The sequence below is a fragment of the Hemiscyllium ocellatum genome, chromosome 1 (assembly GCF_020745735.1).
Source record: "Hemiscyllium ocellatum isolate sHemOce1 chromosome 1, sHemOce1.pat.X.cur, whole genome shotgun sequence".
In the NCBI taxonomy this organism is placed as follows: Eukaryota; Metazoa; Chordata; class Chondrichthyes; order Orectolobiformes; family Hemiscylliidae; genus Hemiscyllium; species Hemiscyllium ocellatum.
In genome coordinates this window covers 163,695,757-163,717,336 of record NC_083401.1, presented here as the reverse complement: position 1 = coordinate 163,717,336, position 21,580 = coordinate 163,695,757, and the positions used below count along the sequence as shown (strand labels likewise).

Here is a 21,580-nt window from a genome sequence, read left to right as displayed (position 1 = left end):
TGGACACAATTAATGGGTAATGATGGGTTGTGTGGTAGCATAACCAGGCCTGGAGTTTGGGGTAAGGACACAGGAAAAGGTGCCTCAAATTCTAAAGTTGTTGAACTTAATATTGAGTTCATAAGGCTGTAGTGTTCCCAAGTGGAAAATGATGTGCTGTTCTTCCAACTTGCGCAGAGCTTTGTTGGAACATTGCAGCAAGTCTGAGATGGTGAAGTTGACCAGGGAACAAAATGGTGTGTGAAGTGGCAGGTAGTTGGAAGCTCAGGGTTATTTTGTGCACAAAAGTTAGGTGTTCTGTGAAGGGGTCACCCAGTTTATGCTTCGTTTCCTCAATATACAGTAGACCACATTGATTTGACTTATTTATTGTCACAGGTACGTAAGTGCAGTGAATAGCTTTTTTTATTAGCGTATACAGGCAGATCACAATAACCAAGGACATGCAGATCGTAGGGTGATTAAAAAAACTTAGAGGCATACAGGTTACGTCGCTCAGGGTGCGTGCCAGGCACGATCAACATTAGCAAGCTTAGCATTATTTGAATTTAGAGAGTCCATTCATCAGTATAATAATGGTCGGAAGAAGCTGTTCCTGAACCTACTGGTGCGTGTGTATCTTCTGCCTGATGCAGAGGTTGTCGCAGAGCATTAGTGAGGTGCGATGGGTCCTTGAAAGGTGGATAACCTTTCCACAGCGACAAGCATGTAGATGGAGGATGGCTTCTGTGATGGTATGGGCTGTACACAAAACCTTCTTTAGTTTCTTACGGTCCTGGGCAGAGCAGTTGCCATACCAGGCCATCATTTACCCGGACAGTATACTTTCAGTGGTGCCTCAGTAGAAGCTGGTGAGGGTCCTTATGGACATGAAAAATTTCCTGAGCTGCCTGAGGAAGAAGAGGCATGCTTCCTTGACTGTCAAATCTACATGGGAAGTCCAGGACAGGTTGTCATTTATTGTCACGCCTAGGAACGTGACGCTGTCCACCCTCTCAACCTCCATTCCATTGATGTAGATAGGGGTGTGTTCTCCTCCTTCCATTGTGGAGTCAGTGATCCGTTCTTTAGTTTTGCTGATGTTGAGAGAGAGGTTGCTTTCACTGCACCACTTCATCAAGCCCCCTATCTTTCTGCGAGGAGTGAATGCAGTAGACTAGGTGGAGTGAAGTGCAGGTTAAGTGCTGCTTCACCTGGAAAGTATGTTTGGGCCCTTGGATTCTGAGGAGGGAGGGGGTAAATGGGTAGGTATTACACCTTTAGCAGTTGCAAGGGAAGGTGCCATGAGACTGTGTGGATGTGTTGGGAGTGAAGGAGGAGTGGACCAGGTGTCCCAGATGGAATGGTCCTTGCAAAATGCTTACAGGAGAGGGTAGGGGATATATGTTTGGTGTCGGTTAATGATCCTCTGGATATGAATGCTGGTGGGATGGTAGGTAAAGACAAGGAGACCCTGACAGAGTTGTGGCAGGGAAGAGATGGGGTGAGGGCTGAACTGCGGGTGAAGGGTCAGACCCTGCTGCCAGATACCTCCTCATATCTCCCCTGAACTATGACCCCACCATGGGACACCTCCCATTTCCTTACCCCAACCCCACATACCAGGCCTTGTTATCTCATGGTCTGCTTTTAAACACAACTCATGGTAGCCACTAATTGTCCCCATAAGTATTATTTATTCTCCTCTGTTGATTGTTATCCACTCCTTTGTCCCACTGTTATAGAGTCACAGATTCATCCAGCGTGGAACCAGACCCTTCGGTCCAACCAGTTCATGCTGACTATAATCTAACATTTAACTATTCCCACCTGCTTGCGCTTGGCCCACATCCCTCCAAACATTTCTTATTCATGTATTTATATAATTGTCCAGAGCTGTTGGCTGGTTTGCTGAGCCGGTTGATTTTTTTTTTGCGAACGTTTTGTCTTCCTGCTGAGTGACATCCTCAGTGCTGTATAACCTCCAGATGAAGCTTCATCTGGAGGCTACAGAGCACTGAAGATGTTTGCCAATAGGGAGAGGAAATGGTTGCAAATGAATCAAACAGTTTGGTGAACCGGCCAACTCCAACCGCAACCCGAGCTGCATATCTTCACAAAAACCTTAAAATATATAATTGTCTTTTAAACATTGAAACTGTACCTGCATCCACCACTTCCTCTGGAAGTTCATTCCACACATGAGCTGCTCTATATTTAAGAAAATTGCCTTTCATGGCTTTTTAAAATTTTCCTTCTCTCACCTTAAAATATACTCCCTTGTCTTGAAATCTTCCACCTGAAGGAAAGACATGCCAATCACCCTATTTATATCCCTTATTATTTTATAAACCTCTGTAAGATCAGCTCTCAATCTCCTATGCTCCAGTGAAAAACGTTCTAGCCTATCCAGCCTCTCCTTATAACTCAGACCTTCTTGTCTCTCTTTGGGCTCTATTTCCACCTATCATTTATTCCTTACCCCTTCTGCAATAAAACCAGCTGTTTCTTAGTTACCATCAGTTCTGAGGAAGAAAGTGTCACTGGACCTGAAACTTGAACTCTGATTTTTCTCCACAGATGCTGCCAGACCTACTGAGCTTTTCCAGCATTTTCTGTTTTTGCTTTTTAGGGATGTACATTTTCAATAAACTTTGTGCAAAGAAGAAACTTTGGCCAGTTTATTTGTGTTCTTTTAGAATGATGTCTCCTGTTTCTTTGTAGCAGGTATTAAAAAAAAATCAGCAGACATCAGAAATGTAGAAACTATACACACTGTTGCAGTTGCAAGACTACTTGAGGAATTTTTTGTATTAGTAATTCAGATCTCTACTTTGATAACATAGATTGGTCATTATCTTGAACAAATTGTTGGCAGTGTTTGTATTGTATTTCTGTGAAATGTCTTTGGATGTTCCATGTCACTGACATGGCCAATACATAATATATTATCATTAACTGTGTTACCTTTTTGTTCATATTCATTCGTTTTGCAGAAGTGTTGTGATAGCTCCGAAAAAACCTTTGTTTGCTGCTGGGAGTGAAATTGTTACACCTGCTACCACAGATGCTGTTAGTGTGGTCTCTACTACTGACTCTGCTGAGGATGCTGCCATTGAACCTACAGGTAAATCTCTGCTATTTTTTCTTGTGTGGTGTGCCAGAAGTACTTTAGTGACTCCCACTAAAATGCAACATGAAATATTTTGAAGTTTATAAACTGTTTCCAACAGCCACCTTTGTCATTAAGCACTTAGCCAATATTAACCTAAGCCATTTATATTTACTTTATTAGGTTGAAAGGTTTTGTCAGAATATCATAGGTTTTTTCAACAAGATGGCTCATTAGAAGGCAAATTAGAAATTTCCTGTTTTTTGTAGGCTGCAGTGATTTTTTGAAAAGAATTAAATGCATTTGGATTTTGTGCAAAGTCAATTTCTGAAACTATCTTGCAATAGCTCAGTATAATCATTTAAAATTTGAGCTGCTGATATGCTATTATGATGCTATGTTTCATCTTACTCTCCCAGTTGGCCAATGTTGATCCTCTCATAATATGAGGGTATATGTCCTTACAGCTTTTTTGGTGCTGTTTAGAGTGCTCTTAGTTTTGCAAAATTATGGTTGATAATTGATGTCTCATAACATGATTCTGGTAGTTGCCTATAAACTGCAATTACTTAAATGAATTTGATTACTTATACAGCTGACATTTTCTTTTGAATTGTTGTGAAACTGATTGTCTTAAATGAAATATTTTCAAAGTTACAAACAATGGAGTACTCACTGCACGCATTATGATTGTATTGCTGATATTATTTTTCTCGTACAGTGTATACTTTCTTTAAACCAGTTTACAGCCCCAGCATAAATAGCTGCATTTACGTCAATTATATATATTTGATATTATTGGCAGGCACCATTTTATTAAAAAAAATAGTTTGGAAATTAAGCAGAGCTGCTGTAAGCAAATGCAGTTTTGTTAAAGCTCAGCAAAACATTTTCCATGTTTTTATCATTTACCCTTGAAGCCACTACTAAATTAGTCACTGATGAATTTATGTAAACAAAGGATGTTCTCAAGGAGGATATCAGATGGATGATCTATTTGGATTTTCTTTCAAGTATTCACCAATGTCTGTTAAATTGCCTTTCAAAAGGAGCCAGTTTATCAGTGAGGGATTAACATAGATAAATCAATTTGGTTGCACATGTTTGATTGGGCTACTCCATCTGGCCAGACTTACTTGATTTGCTGCAGTTAGTTTGGACATCTTTAACTCATTGTATGCACATTATGGTTTAAAGTGGAACTTGGAGTTTTACTTTTGGACTGTATTGGATATTTCTTAACATATTAAAAAGTAAGGTTTTTTTAGTCACTATTTGTAAAGCATTTTATTCAGAATGTTTGAACTTGAGAAATACATGACAATTTCTTTCTTTGTTTTCCTCCCAAGTGTTGGTTACTTTCAAAAACTAGATCAGAATCGCTCGATGTATCAAACTCATGTATTGGCTAAAAAATTGCTTAATATCATTCTTGTTAGATTTCAAAGCAACTTTGAATGCCTTCTTTGAGACTTTTGATTGACATTTAAAGTTCTGTTTTGAAACTGATCAACTCAGATTTGTTTTTGTGGAATTGGATCTACTGACACCTTTAAAATTGTGGTCTCCTTACCAAAGGTGACTTGTGCACCATTAGAATGTTTGGGTTAGGAACTTTATTCCATGAATAGCTGTTTAAGGTGGAAGACCATATTTGGTCAGGTGCAGTAATGTAGCTGGAAAACAGGTAGTACATGGATTTGTTTTCCAGTCTTTTGGGCTTGTGATCATGGAAGTATGAGCAATATACCAGGCAACAGCGTTTCAGATGGTATTGGTATACAATACTATTGGCTTATAGTGTCTCATGTACAGCCAATTTTGAACTGCTAGATCTATTTTGATCTATTCTTAATCTATCCTATTTGGCACAGTGGTAGAAACACTGCACAATTGAGGGTTTCCTCAGTATAATGATGGGATTTGGTATCCATAAGACTGTGGAGTGGTATGGGGATAATAATATCCCTATAACAACAATAATAATATATAATCAGTGTTTAACGTTGACACTTTTTTGAGTGGTTTTGTTTTAATGTTGTTATTAGATCCAGACATGTTCACCAAACTGCTCTCCTGGACCAACCTAGATATTGCAGAGCAAGCTGCCTCACTTTATGGTCACTTCTTGGTGACTTCCAAGCTTGGTAACCCCCACGCACTTCCCTTTCCCAAGGCAGTGGCTGAAACAGCAGGCTGCCTGCAATAGGCTGCAGCCTACAGCTGGTGGAACAGTACAAGAAAACTGTCAAACTTAATCTGAATGAGAGAGCATCAACCATGTCTTTGTAGCCCATTCACAGTTCCTTGCACTGTCTTTCCAGTTATGAACCAAGGTGTGCTGCAGGATACCTTGGCCCTGGTCAACATCAGAGTGTGAGAGAGAAAATGGGGAAAGCGCATGAGGACACTCTGCAACTCTTTGTCAATACCATAATTGTACAATTGAAACAATAGCTGAAAGGTCTGGACTTGTGATTGGACAACATGAGTTCACATCCCTCCAAGGCAGTTTCAGAACTCAAATTCAGTTTACTGAAAAGATACTTGGGAATTAAAAAGCTGATGTCGGCAAAAATGATTGTTATCAAGTCGTGTTTTTTTTACTAATAATTCACAGGTTTACTAAAGCTTTTAGGAAAAAATACTTGTCATATGCTCCAATTTGGCCTGCTATGATCAGTATTATAGCCTAGGAAATTTAAAAAAATTAATCACTTTGAGATTGCCCACAAAGCTGCTCTGTTACCGCAAAGAATAAATGTGAAAGCAAGTTTTTTTTGAAAAGGTTAGGCTGTGACTTAGGCATCAAATAAGGATGCACCAAAAAAGCAAGCATCGGCAATCTGATTCTTTAAAATTAAAGTTGTGAAAGAAACAGTATGGCAAATAATCTCAAATCTACCTATTGACTAACATCCTTTACTAATCCACCACTATTGTTTATGATATTGGTAGGGACTCTCCTGTGGATTTTTCAAGACCTAATGGTTTCAGATAAAACTTCCTGCTAATAACTACCTTGTATATTCTCTTTGCTTCCTCCAAGGTGATTCAAAGCTTTCAGGGGGGCAAGGGCACATCCTAAGGACGGGGGTTGTTACTGGCTAGTTCATAACACCTCAGGAACTGAGTTCAAAAGGATGTTGCCAGACTGAGAAAGTAGAACATGGTGATGTAACCAACTTGAGGGACCAACCTTCTCAACCTCATTCCTGCCAATTTTCATATTCTAGGGGCATCCATTCATGAAAGCATTGATGTGAGGGGCTGTCATACTGTCCAAGTGGAGAACAAGTACCCTCCTTGCATTGTTCCATTAGTGACAAGACTACTTTGTTATGGGATAGATTACACAGTTCAATAAACTTAATATTCTAAGCTCAAATTGACTCAAATTAGCAGCTAGCAAAAATGTGTCCCTATCTTTACAAATTGCCTCACATGTGTATCATTATGGCATTGTATATTCATCATCATTAAGCCAGACCATCCATCTTAATTCAATAATGTATATGTCAGGCTTACTTAAAAATAAGGTTTCAATCTGGTGAAACAAGTCAATAAAAATTTGAATGCTAAAGACATCTGAACATTTCACAACCCAAGAACAGTTTAAAGCTGTGCAGTAGTGCCACATTTTATTACAATGGTAAATTGAGCAATTTGAGAGGACGTAATTTTGAGAGTATATATTTGAGTGCAAACAATGAAATAGTTCAAGCAACTTCAACCAAGTATTAATAATTATTCTTGATCTTGTGAGGTCATCAGCTCTGATCCCAATCTTCAGGTGATTTGATTAACATTGAGGCATGGAGAAATGGTTCGTTACTGATTATAACAATGACCACGAATCATAACAACTTTGTGGAAATTGTGCTGAAGGCCTACCCACTAGTGCTAGTTAAATTCTGGCCAAACCTTTCTAAGACAGATGCCTACCTGGCATTGGAAAATTGCCCAGTTATGTCCTATCCACAAAAATCGCAATAAATTCAGGGAGGTACTGATTTAGTGTTAACTTCGCTGGGCAAGTAACTCAGATCCCGAGACTAATATTCTGCAGCCATGGGTTCAAATCCTATCATGGCATTGGTGAAATTTGACTTCAATAAATTATGGAATGAAAAACTAGATTAATGGTGACCATGGTCACCGAAGTTACCTAGATAGCAGCTTCCAAGCGCAGTGACTTCCACCTCAAAGGATAAGAGCAGTGGGTATAATAGAAAACCACCACCTGCAAGTTTTCCTACAAACGATTCACCCTGACTTGGAAATGTGTTGCTGTTCCTTCGTTATTGCTGAGTAAAAATCTCAGAATTCCCTTATTTGAGCATTGTGAATCTGGCTACAGCGCACAGACTGCAGTGGTTCAAGAAGGCAGCTCACCACCATCTTCTCAAGGTCAACTGGGACTGGCAATAAATACTGGCCAATCACTGATGCCCACATCCCATAAGTATGAATCAATAAAAGTAATTACCATTGATTGTCAATATTAGTTCTCTAATGTCCTTTTAAGGAGGGAAATTTTACCTCCTTACCTGATCTGGCTTACATGTGACGCTTTAGTAGTGTAGTTGACTCTTTGACTCTAGGCAACTAGGGATGAGCAGATAAATGCTGACCTCGGCATTGATGCCTTCATCCCATGAACAAATATATTTAAAAAAATACACTATTGCCATGTAAATTACTGCCTGATCTGCATATTTTCATCCTTGAGAAAAGGGATGTAAGGAGTCACTGCTGTCAAGTAATACCTTCCTTACCCATGCTGAGTTTAGGTCTGTCAATCTGGTTGGCTATAGATATCATTACAACTGAGTTCTAATTTGAGAGAGTGAGCTAGGAGTGCTTTGAACTCTGGGCAACATATAAATGTGTAACACCATAAAAGCTTTAGTAAAATTATACTCCAGACATCAGAGTTCAAATCCTGCCATTGCAGATGGTGAAATTTGAATTCAGTAAAAATCTGGAATGAAGAGTTGAATGATCGTGAATCCATTGCGGATTGTCAGAAAAACCCATCTGGTTCAATAATGTCTCCTTTAGACAATTACAGACCAGTTAGCTTAATCTCTGGTGTGGGGAGGATGCTTGAATCTTTTATCAAGGAAGAAATAGCGAGGCATCTAGATTGAAATTGTACCATTGGGCAGATGCATCATGGATTCATGAAGGGCAGATCTTTTGGAATTCTATGAAGACATTACAAGCAAGGTGAACAATGGGAACCCAGTGGATGTGGTGTATCTAGATTTCCAAAAGGCCTTTGTCACGGTGCCGCACAAAAGGCTGTTGCATAAGATAAAGTTGTAAGGCATTTGGGGTAAATCATTAGCATGGATAGAGGATTGGTTGACTAACAGGAAGCAAAGAGTGGGGATAAGTGAGTGTTTTCTGGCTGGCAATCAGTACCTAGTGGTGTGCCTTAGGGATCAGTGTTGGGATCGCAGTTATTCAATATTTATATGTATGACTTGGAGTTAGAACATAGAGCATTACAGCGCAGCACAGGCCCTTCGGCCCTCTGTTGCGCCGACCTGTGGAACCAATCTGAAGCCCATCTATCCTACACTATTCCATTATCATCCATATGTTGATCCAATGACCATTTAAATGCCCTTAAAGTTGGCGAGTCTCCTGCTGTTTCAGGCAGTGTGATCCATGCCTCTACTACTTTCTGAGTAAACAAACTATCTCTGACATCTGTCCTATATCTTTCGCCCTTCAATTTAAAGCTATGTCCCCTCATGCTAACCATCACCATCCAAGGAAAAATGTCCTATCTAACCCTCTGATTATCTTGTAAGTCTCAATTAAGTCACCTCTCACTAACAAAAACAGCCTCAAGTCCATCAGCCTTTCCTCATAAGACCTTCCTTCCATACCCGGCAACATCCTAGTAAATATCCTCTGAACCCTTTCTAAATCTTCCACATCCTTGCTACAAAGTGAGGACCAGAACTGGATGCAATATTCCAAGTGTGACCGCACCAGAATTTTGTACAGCTGCAACATGATCTCATGGCTCTGAAACACAATCCTTCTACCAATAAAAGCTAACACACCATATGCCTTCTTAACAATCCTATCAACCTGGGTCGCAACTTACAGGGATCAATGCACATGGACGCGGAGATCTCTCTGCTCATCTACACTGCCAAGAATCTTACCATTAGCCCAGTACTCTTCATTCCTGTTGCTCCTTCCAAAGTGAATCACCTCACACGTTTCCGCATTAAACTCCATTTGCCACACCTCAGCCCAGCACTGCAGCTTATCTATGTCCCCCTGTAACCTGCAACATTCTTCAACACTTCCTACAACTTCACTGATCTTAGTGTCATCCACAAATTTACTAACCCATTTTTCTATGCCCTCATCCAGGTCGTTTATAAAAATGACAAACAGCAGTGGCCCCAAAACAGATCTTTGCGGTGCACTGCTAGTAAATGAACTTCAGGATGAACATTTCCTGTCAATCACCACCCTCTGTCATCTTTCAGCTAGCCCATTTCTTATCCAAACCACTTAATCACCCTCAATATGGTGTTACGGTTAAATAAAGCTAATTACAAGGGCATGAGAGAGGAACTGACGAAAATTGACTGCAAGCAGAGCCTAGTGGGGAAGACAGTAGAGCAACAATGGGAGGAGTTTCTGGGTGTAATTGAGGAGACAGTACAGAGGTTCATCCCAAAGAAAAGAAAGATTATCCTTGGGGATTAGACAGCCATGAGTGACAAAGCAAGTCAGGAAATATATCGCAGAAAAGTGGCCAAGAGCACTAGGAAATCAGAAGATTGGGAAGACTACAAAAACAAACAGAGGATAACAAAGAGAAATTAGGAAGGAGAGGATCAAATATGAAGGTAAGCTAGCCAGTAATATTAGAAATAATAATAAAGGCTTCTTTCAATACATAACAAAAAAAAAAGGCAAAAGTAGACATTGAGCCGTTCCAAATTGATGCAGGAAGGCTAGTGCTGGGAGATAAGGAAACAGCTGAAGAACTTAGTAGATACTTTGCATCAGTCTTCACATTGGAAGACAGGAGTAATTCCCAACAATTAAGGAGTGTCGGGGGCAGAGTTGAGTATAGTAGCCATTACAAAAGAGAAAGTGGTAGAAAAGCTAAAAGGTCTAAAAATTGATAAATTTCTGAGCCCCAATGAGCTGCATCCTAGAATTCTGAGAGGGAGGTGGCTGAGGAAATAGTGGAGACATTGGTTGTGATCTTTCAAAAGTCACTGGAGTCAGGGAAAGTCCCAAATAATTGGAAAATCACTGTGTAACCCCTTGTTCAAGAAAGGATCAAGACAAAAGATGGAAAATTATAAGCTGATTAGCCTAACCTCGATCGTTCGTAAAATACTAGAATCCATTGTTAAGGATGAGATTTCTAAATTCTTGGAAGTGCAGGGTCGGATTAGATCAAGTCGGTATGGATTTAGTAAGGGGAGGTTGTGCCTGACAAACCTGTCAGAATTCTTTGAAGAGGTAACAAGTAGGTTAGACCAGGGAAACCCAGTGGATGTTGTCTATCTAGACTTCCAAAAGGCATCTGATTGGGCACCTCACAGGAGGCTGCTGACTATGTTGAGAGCCCATGGTTTTTGAGGTGAGCTACTGGCATGGTTTGAGGATTGGCCCTCTGACAGAAGGCAGAGAGTTGGGATAAAAGGTTCTTTTTCGGAATGGCAGCCGGTGACAAGTGGTGTCCAGCAGGGTTGAGTGTTGGGGCCACAGCTGTACACTTTATAATTAAATGATCTGGATGAAGTGACTGGGGGCATTCTGACAAAGTTTGCTGGTGATACAAAGTTCTGTGGACAGGCAGGTAGTACTGAGGAGGTGGGACAGCTGCAGGAAGATTTATGATAGTTTAGGAGAGTTGTCCAGGAAATGGTTGATGAAATTCAACATGAGCAAATGCATAAAGCCAAAATACAAAGGGATCTGGGAATGCTAGTCCAGGATTCTCTAAAAGGTTAACTTGCAGGTTGGGTCCGTGATAAAGAATGCGACTGTAATGTTGTCATTTATCTTGAGGGTTCGAATATAAAAGCAGTGATGAGCTTCTGAGACTTTTTCAAGCTCTAGTTAGGTCCCATTTAGAAAACTGTTTCCCATTTTGGGCCCCACACCTCAGGAAGGACATACTGGAACTTGAGTGTGTCCAGCTGAGATTCACATGGATGATCCCTGGAATGGTAGGCCTAATATACGAGAGTTTAGAAGGTTGAGGGGAGATCTAATTAAAAACTTGCAAGATAATGCCGGGCTTAGAAAGGGTGGAGGCTAGGAAGTTGTTTCTATTAGGCGGGGAGACTAGGACCAGTGGGCATAGCCTTAGAATTGGAAGGGGTCAATTTAGAACACAGATGAGGAGACATTCCTTCAGCCAGAGAGTGGTGGGCCTGTGGAATTCATTGCCATGGAGCACATTGGAGGCCGGGACGTTAAATGCCTTCAAGGCAGAGATTGGTAAATTCTTGATCTCGCAAGGAATTAAGGGCTACGGGGAGAGCGTGTGTAAGTGGAATTGAAATGCCCATAATTGAATGGCAGAGTGGACTCGATGGGCCATATGGCCTTCCTTCCACTCCTATGTCTTATGGTCTAATACCACGCCTATGTATTTTGTGCAAGAGCCTACAATGAGAACCTTTATCAAACACCTTACTGGAAGTCCACTTAACAGCCAAACAGCATCCGGTTTCTGACACATCACAGAGTATTATTCTCTTTGAAATTTGCTACTCCTGCATCTGTCCTGATGACTGCAAGGTGAAAAGCTTTCATGGCATTTCCTTTTTTCAACAATTCTCAAGGTTAGAATATTTAATGAGTAGTTTGTACTGGTATTTACTAAAAAGAGTCAAAACATTAGTAGAAGCAGATATGGTAGAGGTAATGGATAGCTTGGAAACTGAAAGGGCAAGAGGTACTGAAAAGGGTAGCTATGCTCAAAGTTGATATGTCATCTTGCCTGGATAGTTTAGAGACCAGTTTGTTATAGGAAATGGGATTGGAGGTCACAGGAGGGCTTGTCCCGGTCTGTCTTAGATATGGAGGAGAAGCCCGAGAACTGAAGAGTGGTAAATGTGACACCCATTTTCATGGATGTGTCTGCAGACATTATGGTACAGATGAAATGTAATACAAGGAAGTGACAGAAGAAATCTGGAGAAATAATATTGTCCTAAACAGTGCAGAGACAGAGTTGCCTGGGACTTTATCCAAATAGATATTTGAAGGCAGCAGAATGTATTGAGAGAGAGTCAGCAAATTAGGGATTTTGGGTTTTATAAATAAGGTTATTGCTTGAAAGGCAGGAAAATTATGTTCAGTAGAAACCTAGAAAATAGGAGCAGGAGTAGGCCATTCAGCCCTTTAAACCTGCTTTACCACTCATAATCATGGCTGATCATCCTATTTAGTTTCCTAGTTCACAGACTCCTAGCCTCCTCAGGGAAGCCCAGGATGGACTCCCTGCTTTAGAAAGACTGTAATGCTGAACTTTTGCCTTTATTTCTTTGTTTTTCTAATTTATAACTGCGATTTTGTCCCTAGGTCTGTTTATATCTAAGATAGCACAGGAAATGGCAACTTTGTACACTTTTCACTGTACTCTTGTATGTGTGTATTTGAGTACATATGACAATAAACCTAATTCTAATTCTGCTTTCTCGTCAGACTAAGAACTACACCTATCTCCTCCTTGAAAAACATTTGATGTTTTGTCTTCAGCTGCTTTCTGTGGTGGAGAATTCTATCGGCTCACTGCTCTCCAAGTGAAATAATTTCTCATCTCAGTCCAAAATGGCCTGTCCAAATCCTTAGAATGTGTGTCCTGGACACTCCTACCATGGGAAACGTCCTTCCTGTGTTTACCCTTTCTAATTCTGCTGGAATTTAATACTTTTCTATGAGATCCCCCTTCATTCTTCTAAACTCCAGGGAATATAATTCTAACCAAACTAGTCTCTTCATAAATCCATCTTGCTTTCCCAGGAATCAGCCTGGTAAGTCTCCAGTGCACTCCCTCCATAGCCAGAACAACCTTCCTCAGATAAGGAGAACAAACCTTCGCAAAATACTCCAGGTATATCTCACCAATTGTACAATTGCAGCAAAACATCCTGTACAACTACAGTCAAAGAGAAAGAACTTCACTCAGAAGACTGAATTTTTCGATTCCACAGTATGTGGGTGCTCAATTTTTCAGTATATGCAATGCTGCAATAAGCAGATGTTCAATTTAATTATAAGGATATGGGAAGTGGGCTGGAGAATGAAAATGAGGCAGAAGATGATATTAAATGAGAGAGCAGGCACACGAGCCATGTGATTTACACCTGCTGTTGTTTCTTGTGCTCAGATGTTAACGATAGTTGCCAATGCTATTGGCCAATGCTTTAATTTGATATATAGAAAAAAAACAGTTCCAACTTTTCTCCTGCTGCTTACCAATAATTGCAGTTAACAATTACCTCTTCCTGATCTAGCTATATAGTAAATTCCCAGGTATCAACAGCTTTATTGTCATAACAATAGGTTTATGGTAAATTATATAATCCATGGCAAAAAGTAGGAAGAGAACTAGTGACGAGGTCGAGTCACAAATGTCCAGCACATTAACCTCCATTTCAGACACATGATTCCATCAGGACTGTTTACAACTTCATGGTGTTAACACAATGTTAACCCACTAACCCACCCACACACTCACTCCCTCACTAATGGTTTTGTCTTTACAAAGACTTGTTTTGTCTTTACAAGTTGGGGACCATTTGAGAAGGAAATTCTTCACTCAGAGATTGTAAATCTAAGGAATACCTTGCCAGTGAAGTAGTTAAGGCTACTTTTAGCGACAGCCTTTATTATTCAAAAAAATCTATAAGGGATATGATAGCGCAAGTAAGTGGAGCTGATCCACGAAAAGATCAACCACGATCGTATTGAATGGCGGAGCCGGCTTGAAGGGCCAGATGGCCTACTCCTGCTCCTAGTTCTTATCATCTTATATTGTTAGGGAAGGAAACTTTCATACTTACCTGGTCTGACATCCATGTGACTCCAGACCCACAGCAATGTAGTTGATTCTTAACTGTCCTCTTGGCAAATAGGGATAGGCAATAGATGCTGGCCTTGCCAGCAACGCCCTCATCCCATGAAAGAATTCTTTTTAAAAATCAGTGTGGCGTAGGGTCTCCTACTGGAGTTGGATGTTAGTCATTGACCATAATAAGGTGAGAATTTAGGCTTTTGATGGTGATTGATTGTTTTCACCTCCATTTGCGATTCCTCAGGTAACGAAGCATTTCAAGCATGCATATAGCAAGAACTGTTATCATTAAAGTGGTGATGTTTGTGAGGACATCAAAGTCTGTATTATTCACGATCCAGACTTACTGAATTGAGTAAATTTGAATTTTATTTGTTGTTTAAAGGGTTTTTCATCATGTAGTTCACTGATTTGAATTGAGATATTATTCTTGAAATGCTGTTCAGGGTGGGTCACTTGGAGCCACCAGTGCCCCAAATGTTGAGATCTATCACTTTCTTCTTGAAACCCTATTATGAATATTAATCACAATCCAATGAAAATTTAGCAGTAAATATTACAACACTGAGATAACCTTTATCCGATAAAAATTTCTGACTAGCTGCAGATGTGGCTGTACTGACAGTAACAAAACTACATGCATTTCTCTTAGAAAATTGCAACATACAGTGCAGGCACCTATATATCAAATTTCAGTTTTACGGTTATTTTTATTAATTTATTTAGACATGGTATTACACACCTCTGTAGCCATTGCATCTTGAAGTGGGGCTTGAACCCAGATGTTTTGACCCAAAGGATGGAACACTATATGTGCACCAAAACCCTGCCTGGAAGTTTTCTTTTTGCAAACAATACTTTGTTTCTTGCTGATAATGGTGACTTGCTCATTGAGAATTGCCAGACTAGTTCCTGTAGCATTCAGAACACAGTTCGGTGATATGTTGCTATTGCTTTGATACATTCTGTTGGAGCTGCTTGTTATTGATTACACATACTTTATACTGGCCTTTTGATAGAATTGTTCCACACAATTATATTATTATTGTTGTTTCCATGCACTTCCATACTTTTTAAAATTAGAATCTTACACATAAAGCATTTGAAGTGCATACAAAATAATTGTATGAATATGAAATTTTAGATCACATACCTAGAGAGTGTGTCTTTTGCAGAAGCAAATTGTTTTAGTCTGCAATTCAAAAATCAAAACATGAAATGTTGGAAATTAGGTGGCATCTGAGGAGAGTGACATAAGATTAATGTCTCTGGTTGATGATTCTTCAGAATAGATGATCGAATAATTCTTTTCAAGTTACCAACTAAAACTACAATTTAATTCTCATTTTTCAATTAGCAATATGTAATGCATAACGCAACTTGAAGATGTATCATTTTTAAGGAATAATGCCACATTTGTATTTTTGTTTTCCTGCTTGGCCCTCTTTGTTTTGACAAATTTTGTTGCCTCATTTTGCTTTCCAAATTCAAATTGAACTTGTAAATTGTGCTGCACCAATTCTAATGTAGGACCCACCTCGTTTTCAAGAAAAGCATTATTGCAAAAAATCTTGACCTCATTTGTTTTCATAGACAAATGGAGAACATTCGTTTATAATACCAATTTTGCCAGATAAAAGTTTATTTAGATATATTTTGTCAGTAAATTTGTTGATTGAATTCTCTTAGGTGGTGGACCATCCAACTCAAAGCTGCCATCTGTTCAAACTGTATCTCCAATGCCAGAGGACTCTGCAGCAAATATGAGGTAATAAGTTTTTTGTTTATTAACTTTTATCAAGATCTGTTATGTTACATTTTTGTTATGCTGCTTTTCGTTTACTTTTTCATTTGGCTGTTCTAAATGGAATTTGGTACTGCATGATCTTATGAAAAGAATTCCAATTTTATGTACTGAGACTAAATTGTTACTATATAAAATTTGGTATTTATATATGTAATAAACATCTGATATAGTGTTTCTACTTTTAGTACAACTGGTGGAAATAGTGTAACAAGTGAATTGTGCTGATACTTCAAGTAAAGACAATACTACAGATGCTCAAAATCTGAAATGAAAAATGAACTGCTGGAGAAATTCAACAGATCTGGCATGAGCCATAGAATGAAGACAAAGTTAATGTTTCGAGTCCAACGTGACTGTTCTTCAAATGAACATAAGCCAAGAGCCTGCTGAGTTTCTCCAGTTCTTTGTTATTATTTTGTGCTAATATTTTGATCTTCAAATCATAACTTCAAAATAATTTAGTTTAATTTTGTATCTTCAAAGTAATAAATCATCATTGTAAAGTTTAAATGTAACAATTTTTTATTACTAATTTAGTATTACAGCAAGGCTTGAACGTGCACTGGAGAAGACAGCCCCTCTTCTGAGAGAGATTTTTGTGGATTTTGCTCCTTTTCTTTCACGTACTCTACTGGGTAGTCATGGGCAAGAATTGCTCATTGAGGGTACAAGTAAGTTACCAAGTATATTTTAAAGTATATTAATATTTGCAGGCTGCATTGAGTTATTTTTGAAGACAGTTATGAATTATGTAGCTGAGATCTCCTTGATTCTTTGCTCTTTCTCTATCTGTCTCACTCTCTCATGCATTCTCTTTCTGTGTCTCTCTCATCTTTGTTCACTCTTTTGTTCTATTGTTCTCCCTCACATGTGCGCACGCTCCCCCTTCCCTCTTGCCCCGCTTGCTGTCACTATCACCCCATCTTTCCATTCACATTCTGAAATAGACATTTCTGAAGTGTAAGCCAAAGCTCTGTTTGTGAAAATGAGGGTCCATTTTCCCTTCTGTCCCATTATTATGTGAAACATTTAGTTCATAATTTTTTTTGATGACCTTTGATCAACACTGGAAAATTTAGCCAAGGTGTGTGTGTGTCTGTTGAGGGATGACATGTTTTGCTTACCATACGGGTTCAATGTCAACATCATCCCAAGGAAGGCATAATTGACTAGCCGTTGAGTTAAGCTTTTTCTCTCCTAACTTTGCAAGAAAACAGTCACCTTTTCAACCATTATGCTGAAAATTCTGTGACCATTTGAAAACTGTGTTTTGATATCCACGTTGATGAACCAAGTTTATTTCCACATCCAGTCTGTGCATATAAAGAAACCCAACTGTTTCCTCCAATTAATCTGGGTGGGACTCAAGCCCAGGTGTGCCAGTAACTGAAATGGTTTTGTATTAATCCATGAAACTGATCATTTCCCAGCAGACTTTCAATTTAAGCCATCCTTTTGCATTTTAAATAGTATATTCAAAATCAAAAACCTATTGTACTTATAAGTTCAAATATATGGCTTAGATGTAATAATTCATTCTCACTTGATTTTAGTATTTTTTAAGGATGCCTTAGAAGAAGTCCTTGCTAGTACAATGAATGTGTATTATAAACATTGCATCTTTTTTATCTTCTTGTATTATTGATTATGGTCAAAAACATAAAAAGGACTGTTTCGAAGCCAAGGACTATGAAATAGTTGTTGGAAACAAATTGCTAGAACTCGTGAGTTGTGTTTATTCTGTTGGTTTGCGACCTGTGGAGGTGAGGTGAGTCAGTCCGCCACCAGATAAATGCAGAGTAAGATTCAGCTGGCAATAGGTAGCTGATTAGTTTGTAAATAAATTTTGTTTGTCTTCATTGATTGAGGCAGCGTATCCAGATTTAGCTCAAACAGCTTACACTGAAGCTGAGGCTGATGGTTTTCGCGAGTGTATCAAATTTATTGAAAACTGAGCTCTAATAAGGAAGTGGAGCCATCCTCTCAGAGCTGTGGACGATGAATAGATGTTTGTTCATCAGATATTAGTACCACCTAGATAATGTGAGGAGATACTGCGTGTGATCATGAAATTCCTATGGCAGAACATGAAAGCATACAGAAAATGCAACCAGGGCCTGTAAGAATCCACTTAATGCAAATATTGATAGACAGGTATTTTAAATGGCCAAGATTTAACAATGATGTAGTGCAGTTCCATAAGATATGTCATATTCTGCAAGATCTGTCAAATGTGTCAAGCAGTAGGAAAACCTCAACATGTAATCAAACTAGAACCTTTCACACCCATTCCAGTTTTTGAGAGCATTCAGTGGAGAGTTAGTAGATTGTTTTTGGTATTCGTCGTACACAATGACAGGACATCAAAATAGCTTTACAAATATGGATTACCAATTGAAATAAAATTTTATCTAGGTTCTAACTTTGTCTAAAGATTTCAAGGGCTTCCTCAACGGATGGTGTTTAAAACAGTTTAAGTCAATTGCATCTCATTTACAAATACGAGGAGTTTTAGAGAGATGCCATCAGACTTTCAAAATCATGATTAAGGTCTGCAGTAATAATTACTCTCAGCATTGTGACTAAGGATTAGATAACTTTTTACTAACAGGGATTGCCAAAGTAAACCAAATGGGTTTATTTCAATTAAATTGATTTTGGCTGTACGTTTAGAGGTCCATTAAAATTGATTAGGAAAATCTCGTTGGAAATGCGTGTCATTGCTGCTAGAAAGACTTGCAGCAGTATGTAAGGTAGCACAAGAACATTTGAAAATTTTAGAGGTAAAGCTGAAAGTATGAGCTAATAAATATTCAGTATCTAGAATAGTTCAAGTGGGAGACAAAGTATTGGTATTGCCTTTGCAAATGCAGTTGAAAATAAAAGTCCCTGACCCATACAAAGTAGTGAGCAGGTTTAGTAAAGAGATTTATCGGATTGATCCTTGTTTTCGGAAGAAGACTCTATTATATCAAATAAACATGTTTGAAATCATTCTGATGATTGCAGTATTTGAGCTGAAGAAGAAGACATTGAGAATGTATCATAGAATCCCTCCAGCATGAAAACAAACCTTTCAGCTCAGCAATTCCACGCTGTCCCTCCAAAATGTATCCCACTCAGACCTATTCCTCTACATTTACCCCTGGCTAATGCACTTAATTATTCTTCCCTGAACATTATGGGCAATTTAGCATGGCCAGTTCACCTAACCTGCACATCTTTGGATTGTGGGAGGAAACCGAAGTACCTGGGGGAAACCCACACAGACACGGGGAGAGTTTGCAAACTCCACACAGTTGCCTGAGGTTTGAATCGAACCTGGGTCCCTGGTGCTGTGAGGCAGCAGTGCTAACCACTGAGCCACTGTGCCACCCATTAAACTGAAACCCCTGATTCATATATGTTGTGACAAATGTACTTACCTTTATTGGTCAGTGCATTGAGTATAGGAGTTGGGAGGTCATGCCCTGTACAGCCACAACATGACCTCCCAACGATTGCTTAACAAAGTCCATCAACTGAGGTAAATTATTACTGGAAGCAAATGTTAGAGTAGCCAAAACCTCCTTTTAAAGATGGAAATAATTCAGATAGAGTATTTGACATACCTTCATTAATTGATACTCAGAACGCAGATCTGGAATTAAATAAGCAAGTACAAGCAGCTCACCCTGAAGCTGAAGGGGTTCCAGAATACTGTTATATGAAAAGCGAAGCTCTAATGAGAGAATGGAGACAGCATTTGTCAAGAAACAGACATGCAATCTAAGAATGGATGGTTGATCAGCAGACTATGGTACTGCCCAGATATTACAAGGAGATATTGCAAGTAGCATATCATGTTACGATGTCAGGGCGTGAAGGTGCATGGATAAATAGGAATGTTAACTAGTCAAGGCTTCATAAACGTGATATGTTCAAAATGTTGCTTTCATGTTAGGTTGTAGGTAAAACATGCAATCAAGCCAGGTGAAAGTGAGGACTGCAGATGCTGGAGAATAGAGTCGAGAGTGCGGTGCTGGAAAACTCAGCAGGTCAGGCAACATCCGAGGAGCAGGAGAATCAACGTTTCGGGAAAAAGCCTTTCAGCAATTTTAATGCCCATACCATGTTTTGAAAAGTCACAGAACAAGTATTTATAGTTTCTGAAGGACCATTCCTCTAAACAAAAGTAGGCCACCAGTATGTCCTTACAATCATATCTGTGACCATCTAATTTTCAGAAGCTATTCCTTTGACACAGAGGACTGCTGATTGAAATACAATGTGATCAAGATTCTAGCTTAATGTTTCAAGTTTTCTAAGACATCAATTTGGCTATAAGACAATGAAATCAATTACATATCTGAACACAGGGAGTTTTGGAGAGATATGATCAGACTGTCAAAACCTTTATTAAAGGTATGCTATGATGAATATTCACAAGATTGGGTTAAATGAACAGTGTTCTGACTGTTTGCCACCGGGGATTCCCCAGATGAATCTACTGTGTTTAGTCCATTTGAATTGATTCATGATCATGTGGAAGTTTTTGAACCAAAAAGACTAATCCTCAGTGTTGAATTTTCTTTCGCTAATGAGTTAACTTTCTCTTGCAAGTTTAAAATCTGATTGAAGATTTGTAGCTCAGGTATCCGTTGTTGTGGTTCTGCTCGCTGAGCTGGAAGTTTTTGCTGCAAACGTTTCGTTCCCTGGCTAGGGAACATCATCAGTGCTGTTGGAGCCTCGTGTGAAGCGCTGCTTTGATGTTTCTTCCGGTATTTATAGTGGTTTGTTCTTGCCGCACCCGGAAGCGGCAAGAACAAACCACTATAAATACCGGAAGAAACATCAAAGCAGCGCTTCACATGAGGCTCCAACAGCACTGATGATGTTCCCTAGCCAGGGAACGAAACGTTTGCAGCAAAAACTTCTCTTGCAAGTTTTTACTTGTCCAGTAAGCTACATTCTGCAAGGATAGCACCATGCTCTGCTCTCCTCTTTGGCTGTGCCATGTCGCTGCACTTCTGTTCTGCTCCATCTTCAACTTTTTCTCCAGATCTTTTGATGCTGCACACGGATTTTTACTTGTGATAAACTACTTGTATTTCTGCACTAGGGTGAACATATGGTTTGGGCTTAAGTCATCTGATGACAATCCACTAGTTTGTGGTGACTCTTTTGATATACTTCTCCCACAAGATTCAGCACTGTCAGAACTCTGTTAGATTATATAAACAAAAACAAAGAACTGCGGACGCTGGAGAAATTGCTGGAGAAACTCAGGTGTGGCTGCACCTGTGGAGAGAAGGCAGAAGTAAAGTTTGAGTCCAGTGACCCTCCTTCAGAACTGATTATGGTTCAGAATAAATATGCTAAAAATTGGATTGGGGTGGGTGCAGTAAACAGTAGGTGGAGAACAAGCCCAGAGAGAGATCAGAGAGACGGAGACAGAACATGTTTGTGTAGACAAAGGTACGGATAATGATCAGCCTGGGATAATCAGTAGCTGTCCATATGGCCTATAGGTAGCTGATTTTTTTGTGATAGCTGCCCATGTCATGGAAAAGCCTGGAATGTGGGGGTGGGAGAAGGACATGGAAGAAGGTTCTCA

General features: G+C 39.4%; 1 protein-coding gene across 1 annotated transcript in view; it reads left to right on the top strand.

Moving 5' to 3' along the window:
• lrba (LPS-responsive vesicle trafficking, beach and anchor containing) overlaps window positions 1–21,580 on the top strand; it is an 866,835-nt gene that overhangs the window by 223,438 nt on the left and 621,817 nt on the right. The window contains exons 31-33 of the mRNA XM_060827381.1: window positions 2,976–3,106; window positions 15,867–15,945; window positions 16,522–16,655. Of these exons, the coding sequence (XP_060683364.1) occupies window positions 2,976–3,106; window positions 15,867–15,945; window positions 16,522–16,655 (344 nt within the window). The remainder of the gene's footprint in view (window positions 1–2,975; window positions 3,107–15,866; window positions 15,946–16,521; window positions 16,656–21,580) is intronic.